General features: G+C 42.5%; 3 protein-coding genes across 12 annotated transcripts in view; 1 reads left to right on the forward strand and 2 right to left on the reverse strand.

Moving 5' to 3' along the window:
* The window catches only part of fryl (furry homolog, like), a 75,242-nt gene extending 66,649 nt beyond the window's left edge, over positions 1 to 8,593 (forward strand). For 8 of the 10 annotated variants that reach the window (XM_085264141.1, XM_085264142.1, XM_085264134.1 and 5 more), the window contains 6 exons: positions 320 to 418; positions 1,105 to 1,173; positions 3,498 to 3,515; positions 4,513 to 4,623; positions 5,456 to 5,649; positions 6,640 to 8,593. In XM_085264141.1, coding sequence (XP_085120267.1) covers positions 320 to 418; positions 1,105 to 1,173; positions 3,498 to 3,515; positions 4,513 to 4,623; positions 5,456 to 5,649; positions 6,640 to 6,880 — 732 coding nt within the window. In that variant the 3' untranslated portion in view covers positions 6,881 to 8,593. The remainder of the gene's footprint in view (positions 1 to 319; positions 419 to 1,104; positions 1,174 to 3,497; positions 3,516 to 4,512; positions 4,624 to 5,455; positions 5,650 to 6,639) is intronic. The other 2 variants (XM_085264135.1, XM_085264144.1) reach the window with 1 other exon arrangement.
* Positions 8,594 to 9,267: 674 nt separating this feature from the next.
* Positions 9,268 to 11,569, reverse strand: zar1 (zygote arrest 1). The gene is made up of 4 exons (XM_085264153.1): positions 10,850 to 11,569; positions 10,122 to 10,214; positions 9,906 to 9,980; positions 9,268 to 9,833 (listed from the first exon to the last, which is right to left on the reverse strand). Exons 1-4 carry the CDS (start codon positions 11,540 to 11,542, stop codon positions 9,690 to 9,692), a joined length of 1,005 nt encoding a protein of 334 aa, XP_085120279.1. The 5' UTR covers positions 11,543 to 11,569; the 3' UTR covers positions 9,268 to 9,689.
* Positions 11,570 to 11,630: 61 nt separating this feature from the next.
* Positions 11,631 to 15,961, reverse strand: slc10a4 (solute carrier family 10 member 4). The gene is made up of 3 exons (XM_085264152.1): positions 15,091 to 15,961; positions 14,659 to 14,869; positions 11,631 to 14,122 (listed from the first exon to the last, which is right to left on the reverse strand). Exons 1-3 carry the CDS (start codon positions 15,603 to 15,605, stop codon positions 13,598 to 13,600), a joined length of 1,251 nt encoding a protein of 416 aa, XP_085120278.1. The 5' UTR covers positions 15,606 to 15,961; the 3' UTR covers positions 11,631 to 13,597.
* Between the last annotated feature and the right edge of the window lie 748 nt (positions 15,962 to 16,709).

Raw genomic sequence — 16,709 nt, forward strand, 5'->3', positions numbered from 1 at the left:
GTGTGTGTCCTGGTGTAGATATTTTTGTGTAGTTTGTGTTATGCCCAGTTTATTTATGATAAAAATGAGAAGGGAAGTCAACACAGCAAAAAAATATCTAATCTAATTTTTATGTACAACAAGTGAAAGAAGAATAGGTACCATATTAAAACTGGCTGTGGCTTAAATTTGTGGTAACGGCAACACAGTCAAAGCAAATGAAAACCAATTTGTCATTCAGGAGAGACCAGCTAACACTAACACGAGGCCTTGGGGCCATTATGTGTATGTAGTGGATGTTTTTGTGGCTTAATATGTGTGGTGTCCTGTGTTGTTGTAGCTGGTCTCTTGTGGACTGTTGGAGACTCTGAAGTTTAGTGTGCTGGAGTTGCAGGAACACTTGGACACCTACAACGCCAAGAGAGAAGCAGCAGAGCGTGTAAGCCATCTTTATCTTTCTCCACATCCACATCTCTGCCTCTTTATCCTTGTGGAACCTTTTCCCACCAGACATGTTGTTTCACATCCTCTTTATTTTTAAAACACGTAAAGTGGTTTTCATCTCTATGCAGTTTCACTGCAAAAAGCCAGGAGAACATAAAGACAAATAGCTGATGTTGCACACGATAAGCCCAGTCTGTCTCATCAGCAGCTGCAGACACTGAATCAGTGTTCAGTATGAGTACATTCAGCTGCCGTTAGTGTCTGCATCACCAGTGAGAAACCATGCTGAAGGGATAAAAATAACCCTCAGCTCTCCTAAATCAGTTACAGAAGGCCAGGCGGGAGAAGCTGTGAGGGGTTGGAGCTGGGAGGAAAAGGGAGGGGAAAAAAGAGATGAGATTGCAGAGAGCTCTGGGATGCAGGGGCGCTAATTGAATGAGACGGCAATGTTCCCTGGAGGGCTAGATACTCTGGATGCTCTGGAACAGGCCTTCTTTAATTCGCTAAATACAACGCACATATTAAATCTCCTCCTTTTATTATGTACACACACAAATGTAGATGCATATGTCCATGGGGTAAAAAAAAAGCCTTGTAAATGCCTCTGTTTCCAAGTTTCTCTCCTTCCTCTAAGCCTTTTATGTTTTTCTCTCCTGTTTTGTCTCCTGCCTGTTTACGCAGTGGCTCGAGAACTGCAGGAAAACATTCGGGGACAAAGACAGCAGCCAGCGACCCAATACTCATGCACAGGTAGGGATGAACACTTTTACTTTACAATGCATGAATTTGTTTGTCATACTTATTGACCGGTTTGACTTTTGAAAGTGTTGCACTGCAGCTGAATCGGTAACGTCCAACTGAAATTACACAGCATTACAGACATTAGAGACATTAACGAAGTGTCGTCAAGCCAGTCAAAGCGCATCTCTTTAAGAAAACCATGTTGGTTTAAAAGAAGCGAGAACCTGCACCAGCTTTCCTGCGGATACAGGATAATGTTACAAGTTACTTATTAGTAAAAATGCAATGATAAATTTATTTATCAATGAAACATGTACACAAAGTAGAACATTTAGCTATGAGCTAAACAGTTACTGTCAGCAGTGCACTAAGGGATTTATGTACAAGCATGCTTTGGTTGCATGTGAGTAAACAATGTAAAGAGAAAAGGCGGCATCACATTTCCTTAAATGCCTTTGATAACCATGAACATGTAAAGATGATTGAAGATTTAGTTTTTTATTCACTTATTTTATCTCCGTTAAGGAAATTCAATTTTTGGCCCGCATATCCGCTAATTATACCAGTCGTCGTTCTCACAGCGCGAAGAAAGCATACCAGCTAATCATTTTGAGTCAAACCATGATTACAAAACTTAGGTTCATATCAAACCCGAGACGTTAATGTGCCGTTACACTAATTAGGTCTTCAGCTGCAGCATATTAAAGGCATGTGAATGTATCAGTACAGTCATTTAGGTTTCAATGAGCTTTAATTCCTCAATACCACAAACAGCACTTTCCATTCCCATTAAATGGCCCTGTGTCTCAGTCAGCTACCAGTGCTCAGCCTCCCAGTTGCTGCCTGATATGCGCTGGAAATCCCATTTGTGTTACATGCCTGTGAAAATGTGCAAAATTCTTGTTACATTTCTAGTAACAGTGTTACTAACAGTGCTAGTGTTGCATTAAAACACAGTTGCATGACATCTGCAAATTAATTTTATTTTTGAGTTTTATTTCTTCTATTACAGTGCACTCATTTAGGCCTGTCTGTGCTTTTAAGGACTCTTTTGAAGGAAGTTTGATGTAATCATGAGTTGTTAATGATTACCTTAAATTGTACTTACTGATAATAATTAGCTTAATGAATAATTAAGAACTTCTGTAACAGCCTCTCTATGCAGTTTATTCAAACATTTTCCAGTCATTCTGTTTATTTGGTGGTAAACTGAGATTATGTTTGATCTTTCATTTAACTAGTGCCGTAGTTTTATATATGTGGCGCCAAATCAAAATAGCAGTTGTTTTAAGGGGCTTTATATATTGCAAGGTAAACACACTCTACAATTATAGAGACAAAACCCTAACAATCAGACGGTGTCCTATGAGCAGCCCTTGACAACAGTGGGAAGGAAAAACAAAGCTATATCTTACATAAGGTTTACATTACACACATGAAAGATCGACGGTTCAATTTAGCGTACTCCTCATGCAGGTAAATCTAAGGTTTGCATCCTGAACGACATCCGGGATAATGTCTGTGCCAAATCAAACATGCAGGTTCATCTTCTGTGGGGACCACTTGAGATATAGGGGAACAGCTTTTCTTTTATTGTGAAAGGCAAGCAGAGGAAAAAAATTCTTTAAGTAACATTTCTGTACTGCTGTGGCAGTGGCGCTGTCAGCTGCCAGTTAAACATAAACCCTGAGGGCAAGAAGTGTTTCTAACAATTTGCCAGCAACCATTTTTTATAGCTTTGGGTGATAAACATGTTAACAGTAGATTTAAAGAAGATGTGTAAATAACTTTTGTCTTCAACAACATAATTGCAACTATGACTTCAGATGGACTTTTTTAGACTTTTTTCCTCAATTCAAAAATGTAAGATTTAAGACAAAGTTTGTACCCTTGATGTATTTGCATGATCTCTCACTGCACGTCTTAGTCTGTAGGTTTCTCTTACACCGAGCTCCTTGGACAGATCTGCGGAGCTCCCTCTGTGTTTGACATTCACACAGATGTTACCTTGGGTTAAACTGACGCTCTGTTTTCAATCAGAAGTATCCAGAGGTCTTTCACTGCCTCCTCCTTCCTCTCTGCGTAGCCACCGTGTCTTTTCTGCCCATCATCGCACATGCTGTTGTTCACCTTTTCAGAATAAGGGTTTCTGTTACTGCTGACGTGAGCTCACATTATCTGACCCGTGTGAAGGGAAGATGATAAAGCACTGCTCCTGCTCGTCAGGTCACTGTGTCTCAGCTGTCATGTTAAAGCTCACTAATTCTTGGTCTTTCTCTCCTTCTGTTTTGTTTGTTTGTTTGTGTGTGTGACCTGCTCACCTTCTTGCTTAGCAAATGGAAAATCTAGCAGTAAGTGGTTCTCATATTATAGACTTAAATAATGCTGCCAACCGGACAAAACACTGACATCTCATCTTTCTGTGCAGAAACAGACTGTGTTCTACCCCCACCCATTTCTCTATGTTTCTGCTTGATTGGTCATGTAACCCAGCTCAACCTCTTCATCCACCCACCCAATCATAACGTACCGTGTTATCCTGTTTGCATTTTTTTCTGTTTGCTTGTTGCACTGATTGTGTCTGCAGATAAATTCATCTATCTATGTGTATTCAGTGTAGAGTTGCCACCTGATTTCAGAGGGGCTGCTCCGTTATCAGTAGGATATGATGGCTAGAGAGTCCAGTGTTGTTAGGTTTGAATTCACTTTCATTTTGCATGATTCCATTGTTCCATTCCCATTTGTTCAAATCATTTTCTCCCATTTCCTCCGAGATTAGGGGCTTAACTTTTAGTTTTCCCACACCTCACTCATCAATTCTATATGCTGAGGGATCAATGAGATGATGCCCTAGGTTTTCTAATTTAAGATTTCACCACTAATTCTAGCAGTAGGGTCATTCCATGAAATATCAGCCAGTATTTCGCATCTGACCCCATCAGAAGCAGCTGATTTCTTTTTTTTGTTTGGTATCTGAAGCTGTGCAGTATGTACCTGCACGCTATGACATTTTTCAACCCATCTCCATGTACTTCATAGTGTGCAGGTAAAATTTTGCATCCCTTCACTAAATAAGCTAAAGTTAATATAATAAATAAAATCATCTGATTCTGCTGACTCAGGTCAGGTGGGACCAATTTTTCCAATTTGGGTTATTTTATTTGGGACGACCCTATAGTAGACTCACCATGGTCCAAACCAAATGGCCCTCCGTGTTAACTTTTTCATCTCTTCCTCTAACCCAGGATACCCATCTGTCTAATCATGTGATCAGAGTGATTCAGTACAGGTTAGATCATCGCTTTGCTGAGATGTGACAGTGTGTTTTTCTGTCTTCTGTCTCTGTAGGAGCTCGAGTTATGTCGGAGGCTCTACAAATTGCACTTTCAGCTGCTGCTGCTGTTCCAGGCCTACTGCAAGCTCATCAGCAGGGTGGACACCATCAAGAGAGAGGCCGAGGTGAGAGACACAAGGTTTAGCGTCTGCTGAGTTAAAAGTTTGTCCGTGCGTTGTTATATAATCCATTTTGGGGGGTTATTCCATAGTTGGAGGAACTAGCTGCTGCTACTGAGGTTCAGCAAAATTAAGAGGCTCTGGTGAAAAGTGACGTTCAATTTAAAGCTTTTCAGCTTTGTTGTGTGGGTACACTTTTATAGATGGAGAACGTAAAGACTTGCTTGTTCAATTTTAGGGTTTGTTTGTTTTTCATTTAGATTCTTGTAGTGCTGTCAGCGTCAATCTCATTAAAATTACGTTAACGCCATAACTGAATTAACGGAGAATTGCCGCGTTAATGCGGTTATGGCGTTAACGTCAATTTAATGAGATTAACGCTGACAGTGCTAGTTTCTTGTCAAATCCACAGGGAACCACTGCAAAACAGTATACCTTAAAATGTATGATAGTTTTCCTTGTTTCAGTAACACTAGAGAAAAAATACATTTAAAACTTAAAATATATATAAAGAGAGCTGGAGTCAGAAAATGCAATGAAAAATGTGCAAAACAAAGGAACACAATTTGATTGGATAATTATTTTCCTTTACCCACGGGATCGATAAACAGGCTTTACTAAATCTGTATTGCAGTCCATCCTTCTCTGAGCTGCATCTTAATTGTGCTTTAATTTAATTTAGACATTTAATAAAATTAAATTATTTCCCGTACTGAGCGCTGAGGTCAGCTAGTCCAGGTAATATTTAGTCTGGGTTCATTTCGTTCACCTCCCGAGGAAGATCTGCTTGTGTTATTTGGTGCTGTGACAATAATCCTCCTTTGTCTCCGTTCCTAAGGTTACCAACATGTCCGACGAGCTCACTATCTTAGAGAGCTGCCTGAAGGAGGCGGAAACAGGAAATGATGGTCAGGAGGATGTGTGCATGTCAGACAATGCCCAGACGAACACCGAGACAGCCATACAGTCGCTGATTGAAACCCTGAGAGCCAGAGACTTCAGCTCTGCTCTCACACAAGTCAAAATCTTCAGGTAAGATAAACACTACAGTCAAACAAAACAGTGGCTTTAATCGGTGACATAACAAGGCAATACAGTGATTAAGCCTCCTGTGTAAAAGGCCCAGTCAAACATTATTTAACAAGTAAAAAGTTGTTATTTTTAATGCACTCTGATTCCTGGCTGTTTCATTCCAGTCTCGTGCTTCATGTCATTGCGCTTAAGGGCTCGAGTTACTAACTGATCCTCACGGGTTCACTCAGACACAGCATCCGTTCAGTTTGGTTACTACAACATGGAAGACAGCTGCAAGTTTGCTCCAGAAAAACATTTTTTGTTAACATAATAAGGATGTTCTTTGGCACTGTCACATATTTTAATATTGCGATTTTTGGATGCTGCAGATTAAGTTCGGACTAGGACATCCAGCATGATCATTTCAAGTAAGAAGCCCAGATATAAGATAAAAGGAGGTTAAAATGCACTCCTGTTTCTATCGCATATCATTACTGAAATGTTCAGAGGCAGAAGCTCCTTTGACTTGGCAGGCCTGCTTGTGATGCTTCTTGGCAGTTATTTTGAAGATCCCATCTAAATGATGAGATTGGATGTTCACTGGGATATGAAAGCAGTACGTGTAGACTCACCAGTCACACAGTAAACAGTCGTGAAACCTTTGGCTCGCTGCCTGGTGATGAGGCATGAGTCTGTGAAGATGAGGGACTGTGCATAAAAATAATTGCTACACCCCCTTGAAATAAAGTTGCTAACAAAAACTGTGCAATGGTACACACCTGTAGCATTACCTAAACAATGAGTGCCTAGAATTTAATACTGTGTTCTTTCTAAAGCTCAGTGAACTACTGCCCAACATCGCCCAAAGTGCATTTGTTCACAGACCTGAACATGTTTTCAGAGGAGTCGACTAACAAACCCAAAGCACCTCAGGAAAACTGTTTATCCAGCAGCTAAGAATGTGTTCGGTACAATCCCCTTTTCTTCACATCTCTTCTTCATCTCCAGATCTCTGTGGCCCAACGACATCTTCGGCAACGAGACGGACGACGCGGTCCAGACTCTTCTACACATTTACTTCCGTCACCAGACGCTGGGTCAGACAGGCTGCTTGGCGGTCGTAGGCCCCAGCAGAGACCTGTCTCAGGCTAGCAGCCGCCTCATGGAGCTCAACCTGCAGATCCGTGAGGCTCTGAGTCAGGCACAGACCTGCCAGACCCACACCGACATAGTCAGCACCGGACTGTAAGCCTGAGGCACTGCAGGCTGGACTAGACTGGACAAAAACACCCCTCTCCTCTACACCTCCCCTCAGCTGGAGTGTAGACGGTGAGGGGCGGAGGACAAGAGAGACTCCACCTATAAAGGGCTAAAGGATGCGTGGGAATAACTGTGACTCTTAATATATATTATTACATGTATGAATGCTTAAAGCTAATATCTTTTCCCAGACTAAGCCAACTCGCAAAATTCAGTTGCAATAAGTCATGTGGTGGCGTGCCTGGGAAAGAATAAGAGAGGGCGCTGTGGGATGATAACTTTTGTTGTTGTTGTTGTTATTTGTTTTTCTCTTTTCGCTGGATCTGATCCGAGGGGCCCCGTCGTACCGAACGGATGCGCTCCTCGGGGTCTGGACTGGGAGTCGGCGTCGAAGCCTGGGAGGCAGTCCAGAGGAGGTGTCGTATGTGTGAGGACGCACCATCAAGATTCATAAGCAAACTCAGAAAGTCTTTGAGAAACCGAATAGTTTTCAAACGCATGCTGAAAGAGAAAAAGCACTGCAAGAATATTTTTTTGAGAAATGTATTTTTTATTAGAGCTAACATCCTAGGTTGTAAATGTTAGGATATTTAACATGTTAACCCTGTGGGAGACGTTTACCTTCAGGGAGTGTACAAAGAGAAATATATCTGTTTATTGATCTGCTCTGAGAGGAGAGTCCCCTTCAACAGGTCTTCACGCAAAACTCACTCTTTAACCAAATAAGTAGATGCCTTTAGAGACTCTTGACTGTGTGATTATATATTGGATATTCTGGTATACGCTCACACACAAAAATGCATATAATTGCACACAAGTGCGGACTGGCTACAGCTCATTATGGAAACATAACTTATTTTACTCTGTATATATTTTAGAAAATGTATAGTGTAAAACCAGTATTTTTTTTTTCCCCTTGTACTTTTGTGTAATGCACTGTTCATCCGATTAGGATGTCTGTATAAAGCTAATGTGATGAGAAAGCCAGAAACAGGTTTGAGTCATTAATGGTCCGCTCCACCTTTAGTCATCCAATCATACAAATTTCCCAAAGGCTGCCTTGGTTGGTGGTTGTGGTTTCAAAAGAGGGAAGCGATGCTCGTTTGGGACAAGCCACCCGTCCGCCTTTGGCGGCGATGGAATGGGAGATCAAAACAAGCCTCCATCTCCTCTGCTGGATCCCACCAACCCAGCCAAGCCCCACATACATATGCATTCCTTGTCTCCACTGTGATCTTTTTGTTAGCAGCGTAGGCTCTGCTTAAAGCCTTACGAGGGAGGAGATGAGGTTTGAATCTGTCCATGTAGGTCGATCATGTTGCAAAGCGGCGCTCATCCACTGCTGCGTTTTGATCCTGTTTATTTATTTTCTGAGGGGAAGCGGGTGTCTGTACTCTCACAATGCCCCTACTTGCTGCTGTGACTGCAGGACATGAACCGTTATCTGAATGCTTCTTGGACAGCTTGTCATGGCACATTGTAACAGTCACTGTACTCATTCCTCAGAGCTTCTCTTTTTCTCCTCCTGCTTGTCTGGTACATATGAATGCTGTTCTTATTTAATGATTATTTACCTGGAAGATATTTTAATGTAGAGCTGCATTATACATTTTTTCCTTGTTCACTCATACCAGCCTTTTCTGGATCAATAAAAACCTTACAGAATGATCTTGATCTTCAGTTATTAAAATTGAAAGCACCATCTCCATGTGTTTTTTCTTGGACTCTGCCAGACTCACTGGAAGTTTAAAAAAAATATACTAATTATCTTAAAATACCAGATAGCCGGGAGTTTTTTCCTTCCCACTGTTGCTAAAGTGCTTGCTCATAGAGGTCATATAATTGTTGGGTTTTTATTTGTACCGTTGAGCCTACAATAATAGATACAATATAAAGTACCTTGAGGCAACTGTTGTGATTTGGTGCTATATAAATAATGAATTGAAATTCTGCAAACAAGATGTGCTGCATGGGCACACCCCCATCTGCTTACCAGTGTGGAGGTTTTAAAAAAAAAAAAAAAAAAAAAGCTACATTCCCAAATCCACAGGGGCATCTGTGGCTCCGGAGGTAGATGGTTCTCCTGTCCCAGTATCTTTGGGCCAGACACTGAAACCCAGATTCCCTGTGGTGCAATTGTGTATTAGAAAGCACTTAAGACACTGGGTAAAGTGGTGAAGGGTTTTAGTAAAAATCCCTGTACATATGAACCATTTAAATCCAATCCGTGCTCTTTGGCTCTGTATGGTCTCATCACTCAAAAGTCATAGCAATAGCCAGAGTGAGTATTCATAGCTACCAGTGACCGTTTGGCTAACAGATCTGCAAACAATTACGAAGGAATGGGTAGGATACACTGATATTCAGAACAGCAGATTTTATTTTTTTTAAGCCAAGTGTTTAGTCTTCGACCCACCAGTTTCAGTGTCTTTGGTGCCACGGCAACCTAGTTTCCAATAATTTGATGTCAGTCTTAGTTTATTGCACATGTTCAGGTTTATGTCAGCCTGATTTTAGACAACAGGATTCTCCAAGGTGCTGCATTTGAGTTGAGATCAGTGACAGTTTAAGTGAGCATGCTTACAGACCGAATGCAAGCTAGCCATTTATTACATCGTAAAGCACATGCGGTGCTTCAGTTTCATCAACACAAAGAGAACTGGTGTGAAATAAAGTACAGAAACATCAAAAATACATTTTGCATCCAAGATGCCATCGTTGCACCAGCAGTGGGTTCAAGATGCCCCCCACGTACAAGTTGTGCCAGCATACTGAGGACAGTTCAGTCGAGACGCTCCTTAGATGATGTACTTGAAGCTGAATGTGCTGTCGCAAGAGAGCCGCTTGCCTTTGCATCTGCCGCACAAATCCTGTCTGTGGGGTCGTTTGGGATCGACGTGTCGTTGTGTTACTGCACAGGAACAGCGTGCTTTGTTGCAAGTCTGAGGAGAGAGGAAGTGTTAAGTGGAGACTAACAAGCCATTCAAAATCCACACAGACAGATTAGGACTTACATGACACGTGATGTCCTCGACACGGTATGGGTTGTATTCCTTTTGGCATTTTCTACAAAACTGTTTGAAGTAAACCTGGAAGATAAGCAGAGGACTCAGATACTTTCTAGGCAGCAGGTCTCTGGAAGTCAGTCATTGTTGCACTGAGGACTTCCTATGGTGGACTCTTGATAAAGCACATTTCATCTTTGGAGGACCTTAAACAGAGCTGCTCACCTTGTTGGTGCCCTGAACACACCACACATAGGCACTCTCCCATCGCAGATTGCAGTCTCTGCAGTGATAATATCCATATTTCTGTTCCAGAAACTGAAGGACAAAAACCAAAATTAGTTCAATGAAATTAGAAGGAATCCATCCAAAAATAAACCATCCACATATGTTGTTTGAGAGGAGAACAATCCGAGTAGCCATGATCATGACACTTGCAAAGGGGGGCTAAACAAATATACTTTGAGTTGATTGTTAATTAGCAAATTAACTGAAACAGATTAAACTTTATAGGTAGCACACTGACAAAATTAGAAGCATATTTTCTGGATGATGTTCTAAACAGAAATTTGCCAATAGTTTTGTTTGAAGACGGGTCTCTGATAGATGCTGCCCTCAAGTCTGGTTAAACCAAGGCTAAAGAGCTGCTCAACTTGGGAACAACTTTAAGGTCGTTAAGGCTTGGGCAATACCTAAACAGTATCCAGGAAGTGGAACAAATTAAAGACTAGTTTATAAGGACAGTGAGTATTTTAGTGCCATTTTCGCACTTATTTGGGACAATACTACAGCTTCCAAACTGGACGTTCAGTTCTGAAAGAAAAAGAAATGCGCCAACCCATGTCCTTGAATGAGCCATTTAATATACAAGGCAATTTCCAAGCAGTTGTGGCGCAAACGTTCTTCTTCGAAAAACTGCCAAGTATGAACCTCCCGGTGCTTGATTAACTCACCTGGAACCGCACACGCGCTTTGCCCTTCGAGTCCTCCGCAGTTGGCTGCGCATCCTCACTCCTGGCCAGCTGTTTGGACTTGAGCTTTTTGCTCTGCTCTGCTCGCTTTGCGGTCTTTTCATCCCCACCAGCCTGGCTGTCTTCGTCCTTCCCCTCGGTGTCCTCGGAGGGCTCGGGCGGCTCACCCGGGGGCTCACCGGTCTGCACCGTCTCACTGGAGGTTTCCTTATTGTTGTTATTTTCATCGACCAGAAAGGAGGTGACGCTCCTGTATGCTATCGGGGAGTAGACGGCGAGGGTACGGGGGTAACGCACACCGCCCGTCGCTTTGGGGCTGCCGGGCGTCGCTGGCTCCTGCTTCCTTTTGCGCTGGAAGTCCCGCTTCATGGCCAGAAGGGTGCGCGGGCCAATGGAGCACTGCACCGAAGCGTCCTTCTTCGGGTTGACCTGCACTGCCACATCCTTGGTGTTCGCCTTCCTGAGCCTCGGGGTGAGTTTGGGGTTGATTTGGGACAAGATGGACTTCAGCTGTGCGCGCTGGTGGTTGTTGAAGGCATCAGAAGAGTCTCCATAGTGGGAGAAGTAACTTTTGTATTTCCACCCCGCGTCTTTAGGCCGGGGGTATCTGCCCATGTAAGGATTGTAAGAAGAATAGAAGTAGGCGTCCACTGGCTCGTCACCATATGTTGCCATGTTTGTTCAACCGGCCGAGGTTTTGCTGTAACTAGTTAAATAGAGTGGAGCTCTCCATTAGACCTAATTAAGATCAGGTGTAGGACGTCTCATTACAAGAAAGGAGGGGAAAGTAGACACGTGACAGAGGTGTGCCTGTTTTGTGTTTATACGTCTTTAATTGGCACAATTTTTACAGTACAATTAAGATCAGACTGTAGAGCACAGGTAAGCTAAAGTTTTGGCACAGGCTTGTTGGGAAAACTGCACATGAATCAGTCTGATATGTTTTTAAAATGGCTTTTAGTCTCTCTTACACACACACACACACACACACACACACACACACACACACACACACACTTAAAGCATTGGAACGAAACACTGTCCTGCTTCACTAATGCAACTTTGAAGTCATGTTTCTTTTGCTTTTTTTATATCACAAAATGAGACATCAGTGGTTAGGATGAACGAGTTAAGCTCAGGACATAAAGCACCTTTTTAGCAATCATGTTAACATTTTACAGGCATTTCTTTTATGAATAACAGCGATGAAATGATAAATCCATCTGAACGCCTTAATCTGCTTCCCTGCGTCATAGTATGTATGGAAGGTCATAACTGCCAAAATTAAAAAATAAAGAAATTAGTCAATAAATGACTCAGTAATTAGATTATATGCTTTATCAGCGGTTGAAGTTTCCAGATTTATATAACAACATAGTGTAGTGGTTAACACATTCACCTTACATGTGCATGATCACCATTTTGAGACTAGGAGAACGCAGCCCTACCCCCACATTTTTCCAAGGCGAGGTCACACGCTATTGGATTCCCGGTGCTATTCCAAAGCCTGGATAAATGGGAGGGTTGAGGGAGGGTGACCCATTTAGAAAAGGGAAAGCTTATGTGTGAAGGCTAGCTACGCAGGTACTTTTTAAAACAAGATTTTTCCGAGTTTGTCTTTAAAAAATGTCTCCTTACACATGAAAATGCAAAACCAATCTCGAGCGCAGTCAAGAGCATGCTAAAGCAACAGGTGGTGATATAACCCCAACCTTCAAAAAATGTTGGCCAATCAAAAGCTCATAAACAATAACACGGCACAGAGTCTGCGAGGAGCTAAAGGTGCACATCCCTGCTAATCTTAAGCAAGAAACGAATAAAACACCCGAATTTCAATCAACCAATTTAAATCATACACATGTATCAAAGATGGACGTAACCTTCGGGTCTAACAATAAAGCCAATGCAGAAGTGCCAAAATATCTGTATCCTACTTGAAGACCACCAGATGGCAATAGCTGTGGTTTCGAAAAGTCATTTAATTCTATAGAGTTCTGTGGGAAAATTATTTTCTGATTTTCCTGCTGAGTTTATGGTCTCAATCACTCATTTCGGGTCATGCTAAAAATAAAAGCCAAGGTCTGTTTTATAAGCAAAGCAGAATGGAAGGATATCTGTGGTATGTAGCTACAAGTCAGTGAGCGTTAGCCAATGAGCATCCATTTTCACAGTCAGACCGTTATCTCTTCATATGTGGATTTTTGCAACTAAGCTGGCGATTGCAGAAACCACATCCCCAGGCTTCAAAATTGGACTTCAGAAACCAACAAGTGATGTCACGGTAGCTAGATCCATCTTTTATAATGTCTGCTTGGAGCCAACCTCATGTGGTCTTTAAAGGACCAGTATTAGATGAAGGTTTTATTACCTTTGCATTTGCTTCATTTTTCAGTCCTAGGAGTTCCCACTTGGCTAAAAATACAGTCAAATAATAGATAAATAATAAAAAGAATCATTAAATAAATGTAAAATAAAAGTCAAAATGAATGAAAGTAATAAAGTGGGATAACTATAATACCAAGTGACATGTTGAAAACAATAAAAACAAGTGTTTATATTATAGCTTTATTCATTTCTGTGTTTAAGTAATAATTTAATGTCTATTAATTGTGTTACTGAGTCATATATATATGTTTTTTCGTTTTTTTTTCTTTTTTCAATTTGGCAGTTTTGGTCCTCCATAGCGAAGCAGCGATTTTTGTTTTTTTTATTTTATTATTTTTATGCAGATTAAACTGGAGTTGGATCAGGAGGACAAGGATCCAGCATGATAGTGTTTGGGTCGCTCACTGTCACCGCACCATATGACGGTTCAAAGTCCTCGTCTTCAAACCTTTGATAATTTATGTCCGTGTCCTCACCGTCCACCATGGGATCTGGTTTATGCAGGACCTCCCTCCTGTACATCCTGTAGGCCAGGATGAAAATCCCAGCCTCGGTTGCTTGGAACAGGGCGTAGAGCAGGGGAAACATGTACATCCCCCCCATCAGCTGAGGAGGGAAGGCCAGCTTCAGGATAGCCGTACACAGCTGCACATTCTGGCAGCCCGTCTCCAGAGACACAGCCCTGCGACTGTTGGGGGGCAAGTCAAAAAGCACTGCCAGCCCGTAACCTGCAGCGTAACCGCACAGAGGCATCAGCACAGCCACCACGTAGACAGAAGGCGGGATGGTGGAGAGCAGCTCTGGCCCCAGCATTGCTCCAGTAAGGATGAAGAGTAACACCAGGGTGAACAACAAAGACCACAGAGAAGCCTGCAAACACAAGAATTCAGCGTGAGAATTTTTTTAAAAATATGGCGGCAACTTTCTACAAGACATGATTTTTAAAACCAAAAAATTTCAGTTTTTTTCTTCATTTGAACCATAAAGGCAATATCCAATCTGCGCAACCAATAATAACTAATAACATCACATTTTTATGTTGCTTTATTTATTTATTGTAAACTCCTTTTTAAAAATTGTGTACATATAATAAAAGTTTAAGATAGACTGCTTTCTTTGCACTAAGGGGACAGCATATAATTTCGTTGTGCTTGTGGTGCCCAACATAACTGTGTACTCTAACTGATGAGGCCCTCATGTGTCGCTTTTATCAGAAAGCACAGGGAGGAGCTCTTCCTGATATAGTGCCTCTGATGTCACTCTTCCAGCGGTCAGCCACCCCACTAGTAATAACTGAGACCAAGAAATACGCAATGCGCTTTTGGGCTAAGGCCCCTAACCAAAAGCACTTCGGCTGGAACGAAATGATCGAACGGATGTATAAAAGTTAATTGTTGTCAGATTACCTTTAAAACAATATCCGCCACTCGCGTGTAGCGGTACCTAAGCATAACTCCAAACCCAATGGGGATGAGGGTGCTGCAAAGTGTCAGTATGATGGCCCCAAAGGGCAGGAGGTTAACCACAGGGGTGTTGATCCAGGCTCGACTGTAGATCCAGAGGCAGAGCGGCATCAAAACGAGCGCCAGCAGAGTGGAGGATATGGTCATGATGATGCTGGGAGGAGTAGAGAAAAGAAGGAGTATGGTGGACGTGCAGCACGTACGGTGTTGGATCGTTTGAGGAAAATGTAGCAATGGCTTAAAAAAAGCATGCAGAACTTAAAAGTTATTCTTAAGTGTTGTTATTTCAGTGCGTTAATGTCAGAATTTGCGCACAAAACACTGTTAACACCAAAACCCACTTCAAGTCATGCTTAGGTGAGTAAGGGGATCTACCTTAGATTCATCTCTCCGTGCACAAGCAGAGACATAATATTTGACAAGTTTCCTCCAGGACAGCAGCCACAGAGGAGCACGGCCATCGCCGCCACATCATCCAAAGAAAAGGCTAGCGCCAAAAGAAAAGCCACTAGTGGCATGATAACAAACTGACACACCAGAGCCAGGAGCACCCCGATGGGTCGGCGGATATGTTCTCCGAGCTGGCTGACCTCCACCGTGCAGCCCAGCCCCAACATAGTGAAGCAAAGTACCAGTCCGACGAACACATTGATGCCGTGACTGAGCGGGGAGTCCCAGAAGGCAGGCATCAGGTGAGAGGTTTCCGTCGGGAGAACGGCCATAAACTCGGCTACAGTCCTGTAACCGCTGCCTTGGAGAAACACGGCACGACCGACCGCTCCTAATCCCTTCATGACACCCTCCTCCGGAGAATCCACTTGCTTTAAAGTAATAAAGTCCACCGAACCAGCACTTTGCGCACTTCCACCCGGCAGACTGGAGTTCTCCATGGCGCAAAAGGAGATCAGAAAATCTCAACCGTCGCCTTGTGCCTGTATTGGCTCGTGCGTAAACGATTCCTCTAGTGACGCACTGTCACTAATAAGAAACTGCGGAAGGTCCAGTAGTCGGGGTATGTGATGGTGCCATGGTACTGATAGTCTAATGAGTCTGAGTGGTGCCACGGATTGTTTCTGGGCTAAACTGCTGGAGGAAAGACAGCACAGGGTCGTAAGTTTAAGCAAGAGTGGCTGGACCAATTAATAACTACCACAATTGCCATTTACACTGAGCTCTGCGCTGTATAGGAAGAAAGACCCCGCAAACTTCAATCTTATTATTACACTCTGACAGTTTGCCATCCTGAAAAATGAGACTCTGTTGAGTGGTTGCTGTTTCGTCTCTCGCGTGTTCTGCAGAAGGATGGAAAAGATCCTTGACATTTATGGGAAATGTAAGTTGCGCTAAGTCAGTTACTTGTTGAGGTTGAGTAAGCAGAGACTGTGTTGATCTTTAAATTATTGCAGCAAACTGTGAAAATCCGCCCGCCCTTTTCTTTCCCCCCGGTTTTTTTGGTCATGCTGGTCGCATTACGCACGAGTCCTCACCTCAAACGTTACGTTGCGCAGAAGTCTTTTGGTTCAGTAGATTATTATTATTAAAATCAGACTTCAGCGTTTGACCTCAAACAAGAACTTGGGAACTCTGATTAGTGTTTTATAAATACCAACCTGAAAGCATATATATCACAGTGAATTTGTATATATATTGGTCAGATCAGCTGGAATTGAAATAATTCAGTTGCTCCCAAAAGTACTCCTGGTGGAGTCTGATATATTTCTTACGTGATTAAAGCGGGCTCAAGCTCACTCCCACATATATTTTCATTCTTGAATTCAAATAAGGTAGACATGTGTGATTCATAAACATTAAAAAACATTTTGCTGTGGCGCATTGAGCCTAAAATGCATGATGCCACGGAGCAAACCACACAGTTCCCACACCTCAACCTACAGGACTGAAAAGATTCCCTGGGTGCCAGAAAGCACAGGACACACCCAGAGGTCCTTGGTCTTTAATGGGCAGAGCAGTTACACAATATTACAGCTAATAGG

This window comes from Mchenga conophoros, linkage group LG23 (genome assembly GCF_057382185.1).
Source record: "Mchenga conophoros isolate Kocher_MC1m ecotype Shallow Benthic linkage group LG23, M_conophoros_male_GT1.1, whole genome shotgun sequence".
Lineage (NCBI taxonomy): Eukaryota > Metazoa > Chordata > Actinopteri > Cichliformes > Cichlidae > Mchenga > Mchenga conophoros.

Bases quoted from the DNA above. Each gene is read 5' to 3' on its own strand.
- slc10a4 (XM_085264152.1), bottom strand. From the start codon at position 15,605: ATGGAGAACTCCAGTCTGCCGGGTGGAAGTGCGCAAAGTGCTGGTTCG. The intron at 14,870-15,090 runs GTAGATCCCCTT...TACTCCTCCCAG, and splicing joins CACGGAGAGATGAATCTAAG to CATCATCATGACCATATCCT. The intron at 14,123-14,658 runs GTAATCTGACAA...TTGTGTTTGCAG, and splicing joins TGGCGGATATTGTTTTAAAG to GCTTCTCTGTGGTCTTTGTT.
- zar1 (XM_085264153.1), bottom strand. From the start codon at position 11,542: ATGGCAACATATGGTGACGAGCCAGTGGACGCCTACTTCTATTCTTCT. The intron at 10,215-10,849 runs GTGAGTTAATCA...TTTGTCCTTCAG, and splicing joins AAGCGCGTGTGCGGTTCCAG to TTTCTGGAACAGAAATATGG. The intron at 9,834-9,905 runs GTAAGTCCTAAT...CTCTCTCCTCAG, and splicing joins TCGAGGACATCACGTGTCAT to ACTTGCAACAAAGCACGCTG.